The following is a 19,032-nucleotide window of genomic DNA, read 5'->3' as shown; positions in this document are numbered from 1 at the left end:
TAAATGGTACTGAAAACGAAATATATCACGAGTTTTATCGCATTTAATAAAACATTAGCAACGACATTACAACAAATAATCAAAAAGAATTCAAATCAATCGGATCTCCTATTGCGACGCCTACCACCTCTACCACCTGCTTTATATCCTTTCTTCTGGTTCATCTGCTTTTGACGACGATTATCTTTCTTCAACCGAGCATCCACTACCTTGAACGAAAAACTTAACTGTTCAACTATTTCGTTCATTCTGCCGAAATAACAAACGATAAAAGTACAAAAATCATTAAGTATGAGTTAATCAATAGGAAAGTCTACATTAAATTCCTAAGACACCCATTTATTCTTCCGTTCTACTGGAAGTTACCAGCCGATAAATTTTGATGAAAACTTGTTATTTATAAAGATAACTCTTTTGTTATAATCTTACAGTAGATCATTAACCTTCAGCAATGACTTACTTTATATGGCCCTTTTGGCCTAGATAAACTTCCTCTTTTGCCCTTCGTCATTACTGCATAGGTTATCTTTTTCTTTTCCTTTATTGATGAGGCTGTCTTGCGGTATAACCTTCAAATTATAGGTTTAAATTCTAGTTGTTGACCTAATTTCTACAAAAAAAAAAAATAACTATCAGCGCTGTCATGAAAAGTGGTTTCCTGATAATGAGAAATGGAAAGCACCTCAAATGAAATAATATACGAGTTGAGCTTACTTGCGAATCTCTCGGATTTTTTCTGCTTGCTCCATATTTTCACTTTCAATGATACCTTCTGCTCTTTTCTTTGCTAGCTGTAATTTCCGATCCCGTCGTTTTTTCTTGCGTGCTTTTGCTTCAGCAACTTTTTTGATTGTCCGTGTGTTAATATCTCGCATACGATTTTTATAGAAATCCACTCGATCCTAAAGTTGACGTTTTAAAAAATGCATGAGTCATGATGATCCGACTCTCACGATTTCGATTTCGGAACAACTGCTAGAAGCACAAAATTCGCCCTGCATAAAAAATTTACTTTTGAAACCGGAAGTTCCTTTTTGAAGTGCTTTTTTTCGTCTTCTACAAACCAATCAGGAAGTCCTTCATCATTGTTTGTATACCTTAAAATTCTTAGTTATAAGTAAAACACATATTTTGGAACAGAATGTTAAAACAAAGGCACCATAAACTCACGTGATAGTCTGAACTTAAACTGCTACAAAACACGTGATGGGATACATCAAATTTGTGAAACGCTACAGGACAGTTTTTCATTTTTCCGGGATTTCACGAAATCCAAATTAACAACAGGCCGTAAGCCACAAACTTATCATAACAGCTAGATAAAACTATCAAGTAATTTCGTAGCCAAACAGTGATAATTCAAAACGGTCAAATTTAAAACATGTCTGCCAAAGCCACCTGTTCCATCCCCAATCTTCCAGATCTCGCCTTGTTTTTGATGAGTATATTAGTTGTTCTCCAAGTGCAAGTAGCTCAGGCGATAGTTTTTTGGCTTTTCCTAAAAAAGTTTACTTGATATAAAAGTGACTTTGGTCTAATTTTGATCAAGAATTAGAAAGATTTCCACAAATATCAAACCTGGCTTTTCTTTCTGCGGTATATCAGATGAGGAAGTTTTCGTATCAATTTTGTCTATATCATGATACTCCTCGTCGCTTTCATCATCATCCATGAAAACAGAAGTTGTTCCTGCATCTATTCCTGCGCCGTTACTAAGTTTTTGGCTATCTGCATTATTTCCTCTATCTGACCATGCGTCGGCAATTGACTTCTGACCATCTCTTTCATCCTTCTTCTTCTTATCTATAAACTATTAAGTAACATGTTACAACGTAACACCGTGCTAAACGTTAAAAAAAATAAACGAGACTGGAAAATTATAAAGCTTCTTCTGAATAATCAAACTGGATAAAAACTGACTGAAAGAACTTTGTGAAGTGTTATTAAATTTTTTCATGAAATTCTCAATAGCTTTTAGAGCACCTTCTTCATCATCTACCAGTTCAGCAACTTGATGCTGAAATAGATATTAAACAATAACTGATTAAGGTTAAACAATTATATTTTAATATAACTGTGAAATAAAATTTATTTATAAAGTTAACATATATTCGCGATATATATTTTATTGCATGTTCATTCCTATAATTTTCTAGAGAAAACGAAGATTTGAAAAAGAAAAATTAACCAAAAATTTTCAATTCCTTTGTTTTACACTACATAAAAAGTATTTCGTTAAACATATACAAAAATCAACCCGGCCAAACCATTCTGCTTTTTGAGCTTCAGTTTTCTCTGCTTTCGACATACTTGGATCCTGCTCGTGATGAAATTCTTCCGCATCATCATCTATGCTAAAAGATGAGTTACGTTTAAAAACCTTTGTTAAAATCAAAACAGCAACCAACTGAGATCCAACTAAGATGGAAATCACCCACTTACCTACTACATCATTCGAGTCATTTCAAAAGCAATAAGTCGAAATAAAAACTAGCTCTTTTAGTAAACAAACTAAGTTTCAAAATGATACTTTTCGATATGGATTAAATAAGAAAAAACCACAATAGGAGAAAAACTTTTCGTACCCATAATCATCGTTATCATCATCACTACTACAGCCTTCATCGTTATCACTCTCATTCTCGTTCTTACTGTTACTTAACTCTGAATCTGCACACCGTTTATTCTTAGCTATCGCAAGTTTCTTTAACGAGAAGAGTTCCTGTTCATCGGGTATTTCGTACGTATCTCCTTCCACTAGCATTTTCAGTTTTTTTCTTTTTTCGAGATTAGCTTTATCTTTCAGCAATTTTCGTTTCTTTTTCTTCAGTGCTGCCTGTAAAAACTTTTCACACAGTAAGAAAATAATTAAAAAGAATTCAAAAAAAGAATGCATTACCAAAGAAAATAAAATACCTTTTCTTCTGCTTTTGCCATTGACAACTGTTGTTCGATTTCTGCCATCCTTTCATCTCTGAAATCACAGGAAACCTTCACAAATGCCGATAAAGATATTTGGTTTTAAAAGCAATGCTTTAACTTACTCAGGATTGACCGCCATTACATCATCTTTTGTTGGATTTTCAGTTTCATTCCCTTCTTCATTTATTTTCGTGATAATATTACGTCTCCATTTCAGTATCAATCGTAACTCTCTCGGGCCGCATACCTTAATATCTTCCAAACAACACTTCACTTCATCAGTTGTTGATTCGTTATTTAACCATCTTTCATCATCTAGAGCAATCTGAAACCGATAATTTGGAATTTAAAAGAGAAGTGGAAAAAAATTAAAAAAGAGAAATAAAGTGCAGATGTCTGAAACACAACTAAGAAATTTATTTTATATTTCCTCTTTTTTCTTATTTTGTTAAAGAACAAAAAAATATTACGCTAATAAATTCTGCAATATAAAATCATTCTTATAAGTTTATTCAAGGGAAGACTGGATTCTATGGAAAGAATCAGACAAAAAAATCTTCCCGTACTAACATTACTTTAGAAAACTGACTTACTTTGTATGCAGAAGCCAATAATTCTAGATAATTGTTACTATGAATAAAATCTGTGGCATTTATTGTTTTATGGAGTGAAACAGATTCATTTTCATAGCCAGTTGCTGGTACTTTCTTCAGCTTTGCGCGTGGTTGCAACATTAATTGACTGGAGAAAGAAATGTAGAAAAGGAAATTTAATTTGATGGATTAAATCAAAAAATCAGATTGAATTAAGAATGCAACTTATCGAAAGCCTGTGGAGGATTTTACTTACGGATTTGAGATGACTGACTGCTGTGTCGATTCAGCGAATACCTTTTTGGGATCTAAGAGATCGGGGTCAAGTTTTTCCGGTTTTAAATACTTCTCACAGACTACAAAAATCTCCGCAGATTCTAGACGTGAAGCTGCTGGTTTCCAAACGTGTACCTATAAAAGAACACTTGCTATTACAACCACTGGAAACTGTTGCTAAACTAATCATATTATATAAAGATCTAGAAAATATTCGTAATGTTCGCAAGCAATTTAACATATTTCAAATCCTATTGAAATTGAAATTGTTTACTTGTTTGAACAGCTTCTCAAATACTGATATCAGATGACAATAATCACTTGAACGGAAGATTTTCGTCACAAAAATACCATTTTTTGTTAATATTTGCGTAGCAAGTCTTAAAGCTGATAGCGTTAAACAATTTTGCTGGAATGCATCCTGAACCCAATTACGTCCTACGTTAGGTGCACCATCATGCAGCACACAATCAGCCTGCAAAATACAAAATCAGCCAGCCATTTCATACTCAAATACCAGGGTACACAGCAGAAAAATCGAAACCTTGGAAAATAATACCACTATGTTTTAAATACCCTCTTTGCCGAATAATTTGATATTGTCAATAACACTATCAAGTAAAATACTGCAGAGAGTGTAATATACTATTTTCGCCATGCAATATTTTAAAATTTGTGATTAAACATAAAAACACACTTCCCAGCCATGCAGCTCTTTTCGAACCATCTGCCTAGTTTTTTCAGTGGTTATATCACCTTGTAAAGTTACACATTTGTTGATCGGCTTAATAGGTACTAAATCCACTCCTGAAAACGTTTATTTTGCTAAAAAAACCGACAAAAAGGTGCAATAAATTGTGTTAATTTTATAATAATTTAATAACACAGAGTCACCACCCCTATCTTATGTACGGTGGAAGTTATACCTATGCAAATAGATGAAACAGGCATATTTTGTATGGCCACTTGAAGCCATCCACCTGGTGCTGCGCATAGATCAACAACTGCTCTGGATTTTTGCAAAAATTCGAATCGCTTATTAAGTTGCAGCAATTTGAATGCAGCACGAGATCGATATCCTGAAATACATAAATATGCAGACCCAACTCTCTTCTGCTTTCATCCCTTTATATATAATTGTTCAACCGTTCACATCACCACTTTAATCAACTGATGGATTACTCGGTAGTTACTATTACATATCTTTCTGAATATATGTATTATGTACAAGATTAAGAATTTAAATTTTACAGAAATGTCTGGAGGAATAAATTGAATTAGACAAAACCTGCTTCCTTTGCGAGATGATAGTATTTGTCTCGGCGCTGCTTACCAATTTTCGTCTTTTTACCCATTTTCTTTCAATTTCGTTGCTGTGCGAAACTTGAATTTCTGGAAAACACTCCGAAGAATTAGAAAACTGTATTAATTAAATCGTTCGCAAACAATAGAGAATGAAATAATGACATGGACGTATGTGTAACAATCTTTCGCCAACAAGCTATCAGTTAAAACATTTAATATTTGACTGGAAATTAGCAAGTTCATTATAGGATGGTAAATTGAAATTGCTATATTGTATATGATATGAACGAGCTTAACTTTTTCCTTCGCTGTTTCTCATTACTAGAGACAATCCTAACAATGAAACGAAATTTCCAACTACAAGAAAAAAGTACGCCAGGAAAAAGGCCGTAGAATCATTTAGGCAAATCATCTATAACACCTCTTACAGCTAGCCTTATCAGTCTCTGATAATCTGATAAGACTTATCAGTCTTACAGCTAGTCTTAGCTGTCTTTCATTTCTAAACACATATATTTATTTCTGATAATTAAATTTAGAGTTATGAAGTTGTTAAACTACTAATAAAACATACAATTCCGTAGTCCTAATAATTTCTTATACTTTTAATATTATTGTTGCCAGTAATTAAACAGTGACTTCAAAAAGCTCACGTAAAGATTTATTTCATTCATTTTGAAGCTATCTCCGGAATGCCAAAAGAATAATCTATTACTCCTTAAACTGGAGCTCTGTAATCTTAAAGTGATCTCTGACCACCAATCAGTATAACTCACTTCTACGCTCACTTGTCCATGAAGCAAAGATGTGATATCCGGCTCATATCCGGAAAACCTCTGACCCCACCGTAACAGTCATACCATGCATTTCGTGTGAAATTTCATCATCCCATCGGCGTGGATGAAATTTCCCGCAGGTTTAGAAGATGAATAGCCAGAAATCGATGCGGCGGATTTGTTTTTTAACTTATGAAGTGATAGTATATTGAATTTTTTCATTTCCGTTTAATTCCAGTAAGTATATCTCTGTAGACATATTTTCGGATTATCATTCTGTGCATGGAATATTTATATGAAGGATTCATTATTTATATTTAATTAGTTATGTCAAATTTTTAGATTTATTATGTCATTATGCTGTTGTGAAAAATTGACATATATATGGCGAAATATATATGATCATATATGTTGTAATTTTTTTACATTATTAAAGTCACTGTTTAATTATTTTGACAGGGAAATTTGCATTCATTTACTAATACTTTCCTTTTTTTGTTGATTATATCGAATACAGTATATAATTTCTGGTTGTGCTTACTTTAGAAGTTAGATAAGATTCATTGATGTGTTTTCTTTTTTCACATGACATATATATATGTGTTAGCTTGAATATATTGCTATAATTTCATAGCAACCATAATTTTTCATGTTTTCCGCCAGTTGAACAATTTTTGCATAGGAAATTTTATTACACTAATGTTTTAACTTTTTTTATCAACATTTACTATTTGTTTATAATAATTCATAATTTGTAGGAATATTCAATTGGTGAAAGTTGCTGTAGAGATCAAAGGTGGCATTGATAATAAACGGTTGTATTTTTCTCTTTTTTATAGGAAACGTTGGATATTGCTAGTAAACAACCATTCATCTGTTATGTTGGGATGAAAATGGAAATAATTCAAAATGCGCTTTGACGATATTATTATTCCGAAGGTTAATCATCTTTCTCTTTCTCCTTGTATTTCTTCTCCCTCCTTCTAATAGAATATTAGAAAAGATGCGAAAAAGAGAAATGAAGAAAAAGAGAAGTGGTGAAATTCAATAATTTAAGAAATATAAGCTACGGGAAAGCATATCAGTGATTAATAAAATTCATCGCTTAGAAATAACTTTAAGGTTATTAAATAGTCCTCATGAAGTTAATATAAAATTGTACCTGGTATTATTCCGATTTTTTTTCACTCATTTCAAATATTCGATTCCTATAAATGAAAGGCGAAAAAAAAATAACGAATGGCAGATTAAAAGGAAGGCAGGGTGATAGAAATAAACGAAATAATAAGGAAATTGATGTAAGAGTGGAAAGATCAATGTTTGCAAGTGTTGGAAAACAGGAGATAATTAGGAAAAAATATTTGTATTTATGGGTTATTAGTACATTTTTCTTTTTGTTATGTATTGTTTTTTACAAGCAAGTCAAAATTCGGACTATTTGTAAGTTTATTTTCAGTTAAGTGTAGCAAATAGTTCAATTTGTATAGAAGAAGTTTTAATAGAAACGCTTTAAATATTTGAGGGGAAATGAGAGTGAAAATGCAAATATTATGTGAGACACTTTGGAACAATTTCTTAATCGATTTACACAGATGTTTTCTTTTCCAATTGCTAGAGTAAAAGAAACTATGGTATTAATATATGAAGCAGTTTAGTGTTTGTAGAAATTTCGATGTTGTTAGTTTGTTATTTCTTTAATTTGTTTTAAATACTTATAAAAATTATCTGCTGCTCTAACAAACATTATATCGTGAAGGATAATTTATTCGTTTTCATTATTTACACAATTTTTGCATCGTTTATATTTTTTGCATTTGAATTGCTTTCCCTTAAAGTTTTCAAAAATATTGTGGTTTAAGTAATTTTGCTAACAGTGCACTATTTTTGATTCATTTTTTTCGCGACGACAGACATTAAAAGCTTTACTTTTGACGACACACTCTTTTTCTTTTTAACGATTTTTTTTTTTTTTTTTTTCCAAATAATTTCAGTAAGGCATGACTTATGCCATAGAATTTCAGGTTTTAGAAAGCTTTATTTAACATTATAGATTGGAAAATATATCTTTAAATGTATACATCAAACATATCGTTGGTGTATTTTTTCGCATTTTATTTATATAAGCACAATTCAATACTCATAATATGTTAGTTGGATGACATTGCGAGAGAAATTTATTTATGTTTTGTTGTCTTTTGTGAAATCAGTTCTAAAATGACTGATTGATTCAAATCATCGATAGATAGTGTGATGAAGCAACGTGATGAGTAATCCTTTAATGGAAATGTGCAATGATATCACAGCTAAATAAATTGTAAGATTTACTTTTAGAAATGATAACAACAGATTAGGTTTTGTGAATTTAATTTAAACGATGAATGAAACAATGGTTTTGCGCGAAATTTAGCTAGGTTTGTTTTAATATGGCTAGAAATTTTCACCATATACTGGAAATTAAATTAATTTTTTTTCTTTTTAAGAATGCCTTCAAGGTTTTAGTTTTCTAAACTGCGAGATTTAGTTCAAATTCTAGACATTGTGGCAATTATAGTTGGATTTGTACTTTAATTATTATATAGCTAAGTAGGATTTCTATGAAAATTCTCATTGACTCTATATTGCTATATTTTATATGGTTGATTTGCCCATCAGAACGGTTGATTGAATTTATGTTTTGCGTCATAAATTTTCTTAGTTTTTATGATTCGATATAATTCCACAGTGGGAAATATGGAAATTTTGCACAAAAAGATATTGAAATTCCAAAGGAATACAACAAAATAGGAATGAATGAATTATATATTTCTAATTGATTGAATTTTTGTCATAAATATAATCCACTCAATTGCTAGACTTTAAATTTGAATTTCCTCTTTCATTCAGTCTTATAGCTAATGAAAGACTAGGAAGTTTAACATATAAGAGATGGCATAATTCGATTATTGGACCTATTTATTAGATGTGGGAAATGAAGTGGACTCGAGAGGGGATGAGAAGAAAAAAGAATAAAACAGTTTGCTTAGGTCTGTTGTTGATGCTATTGAGTTTGTTTCTTTAAATAGAGCTCTTATCTTGATAGAGAAGAATTTCTCTTAATCGAGAATTTTTTTTTGGAAGAGAAGTTCTTGACAAAAATTATTTAAAATCTTTTCTTTCTCTTTTTTGGTCCAACCCTTAAAAAATTATTGACAGTTTTCGACTTCTCAAAGGCTTTTTCTTTTTGAATTTTTAGTATCTGTTAAAGCAATTTTTTTTTTCTAAGGATTTTGAAAAATTTTTTCTTTTGCGATAAAATCACGGAAAAATCACATTACATACTTTTCCCATAAAAAATATTTATTGGAATTTATTTATTAAAGATTTTTTTTTTTTAATTTTTCAATTTGGAATATGCTTTATGCGGAATTTTTCTCCATCGTCACTTCATACATAGTCTATTCTCACCGGTTTTCTGAGCCATCCACCGCATTAACGTATCTATAACTGTTTCGATCTAATGTTGGTTGTTTATTTTTTGGGAAATTATCATAACTTTCTAGTTTTCTTGATTTATTTGTAATGCTGATTATTTCTTTTCTTAAGATAATAAAAAATTATATCGCTTTATTAAGTCATTCTTTTTTACCCAAGATTGCTTCCAGTTAACTTTTAAATATTTAAAAAAAATTTTTCCAGGATTTTTTCATTTTTTTTTTCGGATTTTCAATCATATTTTGGATTTCTTTGTATTTGACTTACGTAAATTTTTCCTTTGTGCATAATTGAATTTTAAAGTTTAAAGCTTCAAGTTTTTCTTAAATTTATGTTAGGAGCATCTTTTACTGATTTAATGCTTATTTTTGGTTATTTAGGGATGGGATTTTTGTATAATGGCAACTAAAAGCTATGTCCTTTTTATAATGAAATGATGTCAACATTTGTTGGAAAATAAAAACTACTTATTTTTAGCTTAGCCTAGAATGAGTAGTTATTTAGCAAGAGCAGTTCTTTACTTCTGAAATTTTGCTTTCCTTTTTTTTCTAAATATTATATTTATCAACAAATAATTGTAAATTTTCGACAAATTTTTTTGTATAAAAATTCATCCAGTAGTTGATAATATCAGGTAAATTGCAAATGAGCTTACCGATGGTATCTTCGCCAACGGATGAATTTGAAATTGCTCGATTGCTATTGATTGATGGATTCAAACGTTTGTATGAAACGATAATGGGCCATGAGTCGTTACGTGATGACGATTTGATACTATACTGTGGATTGTTACAAACGGTGTGCGGTTTTATAAGATGTTTCTGAAAGTTTAATTTGTCAAAGATTTTTTTGCTATTCCTCTGAGGATAGAGCAAAGTTTGTTGAAGAATATATATGTATAATGAGCAAAGTTTTTCTTTTTTTTTTTATTTTATAAAACGAATTAAATTGGATACTTTTTAGGAAAAAGAAGAAGCATAGACAATTTTTTACCGAACTAAGTCTCGTTTGAAAATCCTAAAATTAAATATTTTATTATCGATATGTGTTACCGTACTTGGGTTCAATTTTTGATGCTCATTCCCTTCTCATTTTTATTTTATTATTTTTTTATTAATTTATATGTGTGTCTTTATTTTTTGTTTCCAAAAATTTTCCCTTTGTTTAAATTTTTTTTGGAAAAAGATATGAATTAAATGAAGATTAGAAAATGTAGGTGCATGTTTTAAAATGAGTGAAACATGTTGTTTGAAGTGTGGAATGCAGGTAGCTTACATCTTATAGTGTATTTCTGCTGGTTTTGTATAATTTAATTTAATGAGCAATCACTATCTGAAAAGCTTTTAAGAGGAAAAAGAGAAAACATCCATTATTCCAGATATGTTTTTTACAGTTTTTTGTCAAGTACCAAAGTCTTATTATTATTCAAAACAAAACGAGAAGCATTTCAGTCATTGAACTAGTTAATTCATTCATTTTATTATGTATCTTTTTTCCACATTTAAAAAAACCTTTCTTAATATTAATCTTTGTTTGGCCACGTAACATTAGATGAGAAATGTAAAGATGGAATGATAAAACCTATAATATATAGATAGAAAGGGCTGAAAACGAAGCTTAATACGTTTTTCATGAAGGTAATTTCAGGTAAACAAAGTACAGTTGATTGATCGATTAGGGTCGGAGCCGAATATTGTCGGTTCGATACATGTAACCACTTCACATGTTATTTTTAAAGCTGAAGATAGTGCGAAAGAAATATGGGTTTGTCTTATATTTATTTCTTAATTTTTTTGATTTAATTCTATGAAGTTAGATTATTTTCATTTTTCGAAGACTCCTTAATTTACTTTTATGGAGTATTTTTTTTTTCAAATTATTAAAGGACTTTATTTAGTGTATTTAGTGCATCCTAAGTAACTAGCGTTGGAATTAAGCATTGTTCAAGTATCATTAGTCATTATTATGTAATAAAGTAGCACTTAAAATAAGCGAGAATTTAGCAGACATGAATTACGTATGAGAACATGAAAAAGAAAAATCAATACAACTTTCAAAACTTTTTTCAAATGAGTGGAAAAGATAACTGATATAGATTGCGACTGATTTGATTGATTATTGATAATCTCACTTATGACTAGTGACTAGACCAACCAGATAGTGAATGAATATTCTTTTTTTGCTTGCTAAAATTATGTTGAATGGGTCACAAATTGGAATAAAAAGGATAGTTTAATCTTATTTTGCAGGTTCCAAACGGATTAATCGGAACAGTGGAGAAAGGAATGCTTTCAGTATTAGGAACACCGCTAACAGTGAAATGTAAACATTTTCTAACCTTAACTTTTTTAATAACACGTGACAAAGAATGCCAAGATCTCGTGGAAACATTGAACAAATGCGGCAAACCTGGTTTGTTTGTTTTATTGAAATTAAAGTGAAATAATGTTTTATGAATGTAATAAATTGTAGTAATAGATGAAGTGGTGAGTAAATGATAAATTTAATACAGATCTCAATCTTCTGGAGGAACTTTGTCGCATTAGTAGTACTATTAGTAGCATCATTAAAAGGTATTGACAAGTATGTGAACGAAAGCCAATTCTTGCATTGATTTTAGTAAATATAACGGATGTATTTGCATTTGAAAACAAAGAACGAAACGATGATATTCGTTTGAATGCGGAAAAACGCGGCTGGGATCGATTTGATTGGGCTGTTGAATTTGCCCGTCAGGGAATTGGTACAGCGGATGATCGAAAATGGAAAATTACCGATTTTAATACGGGATATAAGGTTTTAATTATTTTTTGTCATTTATATATTTTTTCTTAAATTATTTAAAACAATTAATAACGGAAACTGAATCAGGTGAAAGTAATGCATTTTTCATCACAAATAAATGATGTTAGCTCGAAACAGAAAAAAATGTAAGCTAAGAGACTAGTTATTTAGATTTTTCGGATACCAGATTATTAGTAACCTGAAATTGAACAATAATAGTTAAAATTTTCAACTAATACTTTTAACTTTCAAAAAATAAAAATTTTTAGGATTATTTAACTAAACACTTCTATTTTTCTGTATTTTGTGAGAACTTTTTCCAGAAAATACTTCCAGATAATCTATGGCATTGCATGGTATTTTATGTTATTCATGTAGTTACAAGCTTTTTCAGTACTGTGATACTTATCCGGAATGTTTGTGTGTCCCATCCGCAACAACCACTCAAACCCTGATAGGATCATGCAAGTTTCGTAGCCGTGCACGCCTGCCTGTTCTTACATATTTTCACCGGCCAAATGCAGCTAGCATCTCGAGGCTTGTTCATTTTCCGTTTTGCATAGTTTCTTGTTTCATAACACTTCACAAATTTATTTTTCTATTGATATTTCTCTTTTTCTATGGCTTACTTGTTACAATTAGAAAAAAAATTCAAATCAAGCCATCCAATTTTTGAGGCTATTTACTTAGTTTCAATTAGTACTTGAAGCAATTGTTTTTATAGGACAAAATATTGGAAAGGATAAATGCGAGTTGTAAAATATACATTTGGAAAATGGAATAAATATGGCATGCAACAATAGCTTGAATTTTGCTACAAACATATTTGTTTTTTTAGATGTGCTCAACCCTTAACGGGTTTTAGCGCACGTTGCGTTGAAGACGAAATGCTGATGGATGCAATAGCAAAGACGAATCCTTCCAGTTCAACGCTTTATTTAATTGATACACGACCAAAGGTGCGTTTTTCTACTTTTATCTTTAATTTCATGTACTTTACTAATAGGCGCTTTTTTCTTTTTCTTTTCATTTTTTTTTTTTTTTTTTTGTATTTACTATCGGTTCATTACGATAGAGAAAGAAAGAATAAGAGAATTTAAGATTAAAGTATTTAGGCACATGTTAAGATTAAAAGACATTAAAAGGATTTCCTTATAGTGTGGTAATCGCATTTTTTGCTCTTTTTCAAAATTAGTTCTCTTTCCCAGTTAACAGGCTTTTTTGGATATTTGCTATTGAAAAAATGAATTTTTTTTTGTTCAGATGAATGCTATGGTTAATAAAATGCAAGGTAAAGGATTTGAAAATGTTCGGAATTATACAAATTTACGATTTCATTTCTTCGATATTGACAATATACACATTATGAGATCGAGTCTAAGCAAATTATTAGAAGGTGAATTTTTGTCGAATTTAAAAATTCCCTTCATGAAGATGTAAGATTCAAACAACTATTGTTGATGTCTGATCGGTTATTGATAAAAACCTTAAAAATAGGGAACATGGATCAGTTAGCTATGAAATTGATTTCGACAAATAGATTTAATGAAGAAGGGATAAGAAACAGAAATAGAGTCTTATCAGACTAGTTAGTTAAGAAGACGGGGAGGCGGAAGAGGAAGAGAGATAGTATAAGACAAGATATAATAAATAGATAAGCAAATGTATATTTATTAATATACATTATGTTAATTGCATGATCTGATTGTTGTTCACTGAAGTGATTCGTTAACAATATTAAACTGATCGATGTTTGATTATTGCAGCGTGTCATCGATCAAAAACGGTTTCGGATTATTATAAACAGTTGGAAGCATCCAGTTGGTTAAAACATGTCCTTGCCCTGTTGGAATGTGGCAATTTTTTGGCCATTTCAATAGCACGTGGAATTTCATGCGTTGTACACTGTTCTGATGGTTGGGATCGTACGGCGCAATCGGTCAGCATTGCCCAAATCTTACTGGATCCGTTTTTTCGGACTATAAAAGGTTTCCAGGTGTGTCGCAATAAGCTTGTTTTATAAAATCAAAATGTAATGTCATGCGTTACTGTATTCTTATAAAAATATTTTGGTTGATTGGGATTAAATTAAATCAAATTAAACGCAGATTAAATTTATTAAACCTTATAATCGAATTGCAAATATTGTGAAATTCACTGGTCGGTAAGGAAAATCTATTCAATATTCAAACTGATTTTATAAAATTATGGTGCTTTAGTTGTAGCATGATTACATTTTGGAATCTGTCACATATTATAATCCGCCGAAAGTGATTAAGGGTGTATTTTTTGCAGTGCTTACAATCTGATTGTTCGTTTAAATTTCACAGTGCTTAAGCTATGATGTAATTGCAGTTTAATAGTGGAGAACTAAAATGATGTTCTTTTGGATCTTACTGTGCGTTTAACAGGAAGTATCTGTTGCAGATATTGATCGAGAAGGATTGGCTTGGTTTTGGTCATAAATTTGACGATCGATGTGGCCATATTGGTGCTTTCAATGACGAAGCAGCTCGAGAGGTAATGTAAGACAGAACTGCAAGAAAAGAAATGTCCTTATGACAGTAAATGTGACAAATTTTACAAATCTTTAGTAGGATATTTTGGTTATTTCACATTTGCTATAGTTTTAGACATAGAAATATCTTAACTATTAAACGTTTTAGATTTCAGTAGCACTTATATTCTACTTGACGTTTAACTCAGATATCTTATTTATTTGGATATCATATTTTTTGGAATTTAAGAAAAGATGATATTTTCGCTGTAAACAATTGCTAGATATGTTATTACATGCAGAAAGAGAATTTCTTGGCTGCCATTATTACTTGTCATACATTGCTTAGGTATCGCCTATTTTCACTCAGTTTCTGGACGCGACATTTCAAATCATGCGACAGTATCCATGTGCTTTCGAATTCAACGAACGTTATTTAATCCATATGCACGAGCATGCCTACTCTTGTCAGTTTGGTACATTTCTTGGGAATTGTGACAAAGACCGAAAGGTATGCTTAGACACCAAAAAGCGATCCAGTATATTTTATTAGAAATTTGTTTTTACTCTGTTAATTTAGGATCTCAATCTAGCAAAAAGAACACAGTCTTTATGGGCATTTCTGGATGACCGTCATGACGATTATATCAATCCGTTATATGAAGTTAGTTTGTTTCTGCTTCTGATTTTATTCCATTCAAATATCTTGAATAAAATATGGGAATTTTAATTATTGTATATGATGAAAGTTTCTAAAAAACTACGGTAATTTGCGAGACTTTTTATGAAAGCTGATAATTTTTCAAAAATTTATTGGGTTTTAGAGTGGTTTTCATAAAGTATATTATTGCATTTTACAAAATTTTACCTTTTCTGAATAATATGATGAAAGTGCAACTAGTACAATTGATAGGACTGAAAAGTTCACGTTGAAAACTGCACGCAGTGTGATCTTTTTTTTTTACAGATGAATAAGTATGGTTTTTTGGGAAAAATAAACTTACATCCATCAGCGTTAGTTATCTGGACAGCTATGTACAATCGTTTCGATACCGGACTTTTGCCACGGGAAAATACAAATGATGTAGCACTATCAACAATGGAACATGTTGGCATCTTGGAGGCACATTTGGCTTCACTTCAATCGGTATATATTTTTCCTTTTTTTTACGAATTTGTTTGGTCAAATATTGATATCATTAATGATCAAACTTAAAGAAGCAGTCGATGATAAGTTTTTCCAGCTAATTTTGAAAGAATTATGGAAAGTACTTTCACTAGCATTTTTGGTTTCTAACCAAATTTTTAACTTTTTCTTATGAGGAATATTTTACAGAGATTGGCAGAATTGAAACTTTTAGTGGGAAAACAAACACCGGGAAGTGAAGTGATGAGTGATAGTGGCCATTCTAGTTCTATTTCTAACACTATTACACCTGAAGCTTCTAAAATTCCAGGTCCTTTAAAATAAAAGTTTTTCATTTTCTTTCTTTTTAACAGATTAATATGCTGATAAAAAACAATTTAAGTTAATAAAAATTTGGTATCTTATTTGTGTTATCTTGTGGTGCTTGCTTTTGCGGTTATCTTTGAGGGTTTTTTGCAGAGCGGATTTCAGACGTCACTTCATTAACTCATAATTACACAATGGATGAAAAATGGAAGAAGAATTCCTGGGATGGAGGGCAAAATATCCAGGAAAGTGGCATATACGATGCACTATTCCCATATAGTGTTCGTTTTTGTATTATTTGTTTTTCATAGTAGCAACTTTTTGGCTTTTTCAAAAGGGAGGTAGTGTTTTTATCGGTAGAATATACAGGCAAAGTTATACACTTAAGCTCAAATTATAATTTCTTATTGCTTGAATATTGTAATGAAGGGTATATTTTGGATAGGTCTAAAATGTCATCAGTTATTTGCAAAACAAAATGGTATTTAATATTATACACTGTTATATCAAATTATGCGTTTTATTTGATTTATCTTTTCTCCTGAAACTATTTATATTCACTTTAGTAGGCGATTTTAATATCTAAAAAAATATTTTAGGTAATCATTAGGTGATCATAATGAGATAAGTCATTCCTTAAGGAATGAAATGATTTGTTGATGTTATTCGATCGCAGGTTTTTGGTCTTCATCCATTTACTAGAATACATCGCTGCTTCTACTGTTATCATTTGTGTGGTGAGAATTTATGGTTGCTTCTCTGAAACTGATATTTCAGGACAATAATAGTCCATTGCCTGCTTTACGCTGGCAATCAATTCGTTCGGCAGATGAATGCTCAAATATTGATTGCAGTGCGGAATTTGTCACGCGTGGTGAGCGTCGTCTACACTGTTATAGGTGCGGTAAAATTCATTGTCGTCGTTGCATGATGCTTACATCAGATGGTGTTGAGCGTGTTTGCATTGCATGTTCGGAATTGGTTCAGCAAAACAATTCATAATAATAATAAGTTGCTGTTAATATAGTTTTGATTAATTTTTCGAAAATTGTTTTTTTGGTAGAATAAATTCATTCTTTTTCTTTTGTTCTTCGTAACTTTTGTTATAGTTTTAAATTTATTTGAGATAAACTTGGTTGAGTAATTGAGTAGTGAAATTGACATGAATAATTTATTTTGAAAACTGCTAAAAGAATCCATTTTATCTTTTCAACCAATCCCACATTATTAGTAGTAATACTGTTTAATTATTAATTGTTTGAATCTTTTTAACTAATCTAGTAAACCGTATCATTTGTCGGATTTATTTCTAAGATGCACCTAGATGTTCTTCTTCCTTCGCATTCAAATTTCGAATTTTACATATGATCAAATATTTAAAACATTAACTATTTATTGGTATTGTTTTCATGATTTTCGTATTTTCTATAACTCAACGATAAGTGATATTTTGTCTTCTCATAGCTCCTTTGGTTGTGTTGTAATCTTATCATCCTGTGTTAGTGTTTCTGCGTTGTATTTCATTGATCCTTGTTAATTCTTTTTTTTTGACTGATTTTTTCTACGCGGCTAGGTGCAACAGATTCACATGATGAATGTGATCATGTATTTAAAATTATCAAATGTTGACTGGAAATGTGAACATTTATGAAATTATGATACTTTGGGACTTCACAGATTTATTCGTTATATATTTCACTTCTGCTTCTTACTAATATACTTCCCATATATACTTCGTTAATTTTTCTTTAGATTGTTAGGTTTGGGCAGATGCAAAAATTTTTAATTTTCAATTAAGGGCTTAGCTTGCCTTTAAATATCAATAATTAAACATGTTTAGAAAAGGTAAAATCTAAGCAATTTTAACTTTAAAATATGAAAACTAAAAAACAGAAGCAACCACTGATTTGTAACATTTATTGTCTGCACTTTTGGTTTTACTTCAACTTTTATTTTGATTATTTACAGCTGAAAAGGGCAGATGTATTATTGATTTGACATTTGGTCCTTGTTTTTTAATTTAATCACTGCTATAAATCTTTATGTAGTGTCGTAATAACGATAAGTAAGGTGTTCTACATTTTTGTATTATTTGATACCTTAACAGTTATCAGTGTTAGCAAGTTTGTATTTCTCTTATTAATCGTTGTTTTCATTTCATTGAAAACAAAGTAAGATAAGGGCAAATTTTCAATGAACAGTTCAGTAAATAAAATTTAACAGTGTTGATTGAATGTATTTGTACTCCTATCTCTTTATGCATGCATATCTGATTGCTTAATAGATTATTTATTTTTGTTAAATTCTTTTTCTGTTTCAGTTAAATGTTTATTGTTAGTGATTTAAGGATTTTCATGCTTTTGTCAATGTTTTAGTTGTTTTTTTTTTCTTTTTTTTTAAAAAAGCATTATGTTTTTACATGTGTTTTACAAATGATCACGTTAAGATAGCGTGCACACTGAGTTGGTAAGTGGAGTAAGTGATTGTGAGAGATGTCATTACGTGTCCTGGTTTATGGTCTTTTTCAAATGAGATCGAAATGAGGTTTGGAATAGATTAATTAGGTTCTAACTAAGATAGTAGCATTCTTTTAGATATTCGATGATATTCAAAGGAATTGGCATAATCTAAGAATGTTTGATCGAAACAATCATACTAGGATGTAAAAATGAATTTGAAAATTCATCTATGAAATAAATGACAAAATATTACCAATGATAAATCAATATAATTTGCAAAATAATTTGAATTGTCATAGACATTATATTATGGTGGAATTAAAATACTTGTGACTTCGATATTCAAATTTGTACATTTGGAACTTAAGCATGTTAAACAATAAGCTTAAACCATTAAATATTCAAAAATGTTGTAAATCTGTATGTTTTTATTAATTTCTAGCAATAAAATATTTCATACCCCACCCAGCTTTATTTCAATAAATAATAAATTTGA

General features: G+C 30.4%; 2 protein-coding genes across 2 annotated transcripts; one reads left to right on the top strand and one right to left on the bottom strand.

The window, feature by feature from the left end:
- Nucleotides 1-95: 95 nt before the first annotated feature.
- On the bottom strand, nucleotides 96-5,146 carry Bm13809 (rRNA methyltransferase, putative; the record flags this gene model as incomplete). Its single annotated transcript, XM_043077315.1, has 17 exons — nucleotides 96-209; nucleotides 461-569; nucleotides 715-902; nucleotides 1,013-1,097; nucleotides 1,399-1,498; nucleotides 1,579-1,803; nucleotides 1,921-2,017; nucleotides 2,258-2,354; nucleotides 2,586-2,836; nucleotides 2,917-2,974; nucleotides 3,045-3,247; nucleotides 3,516-3,663; nucleotides 3,772-3,926; nucleotides 4,066-4,266; nucleotides 4,489-4,598; nucleotides 4,718-4,870; nucleotides 5,080-5,146. 17 exons carry the CDS (start codon nucleotides 5,144-5,146, stop codon nucleotides 96-98), a joined length of 2,361 nt encoding a protein of 786 aa, XP_042933249.1.
- Nucleotides 5,147-9,988: 4,842 nt separating this feature from the next.
- On the top strand, nucleotides 9,989-17,079 carry Bma-mtm-6 (Myotubularin-related family protein; the record flags this gene model as incomplete). The annotated part of the gene is made up of 15 exons (XM_043077314.1): nucleotides 9,989-10,141; nucleotides 10,991-11,107; nucleotides 11,593-11,755; nucleotides 11,964-12,139; nucleotides 12,522-12,664; nucleotides 12,966-13,086; nucleotides 13,391-13,523; nucleotides 13,894-14,123; nucleotides 14,555-14,647; nucleotides 14,974-15,135; nucleotides 15,205-15,288; nucleotides 15,592-15,771; nucleotides 15,961-16,081; nucleotides 16,231-16,358; nucleotides 16,855-17,079. 15 exons carry the CDS (start codon nucleotides 9,989-9,991, stop codon nucleotides 17,077-17,079), a joined length of 2,229 nt encoding a protein of 742 aa, XP_042933248.1.
- Nucleotides 17,080-19,032: the final 1,953 nt, after the last annotated feature.

The sequence above is a fragment of the Brugia malayi genome (genome assembly GCF_000002995.4).
Source record: "Brugia malayi strain FR3 genome assembly, contig: Bm_v4_Chr1_scaffold_001, whole genome shotgun sequence".
Lineage (NCBI taxonomy): Eukaryota > Metazoa > Nematoda > Chromadorea > Rhabditida > Onchocercidae > Brugia > Brugia malayi.
This window is presented reverse-complemented; position numbering and strand designations above follow the sequence as displayed.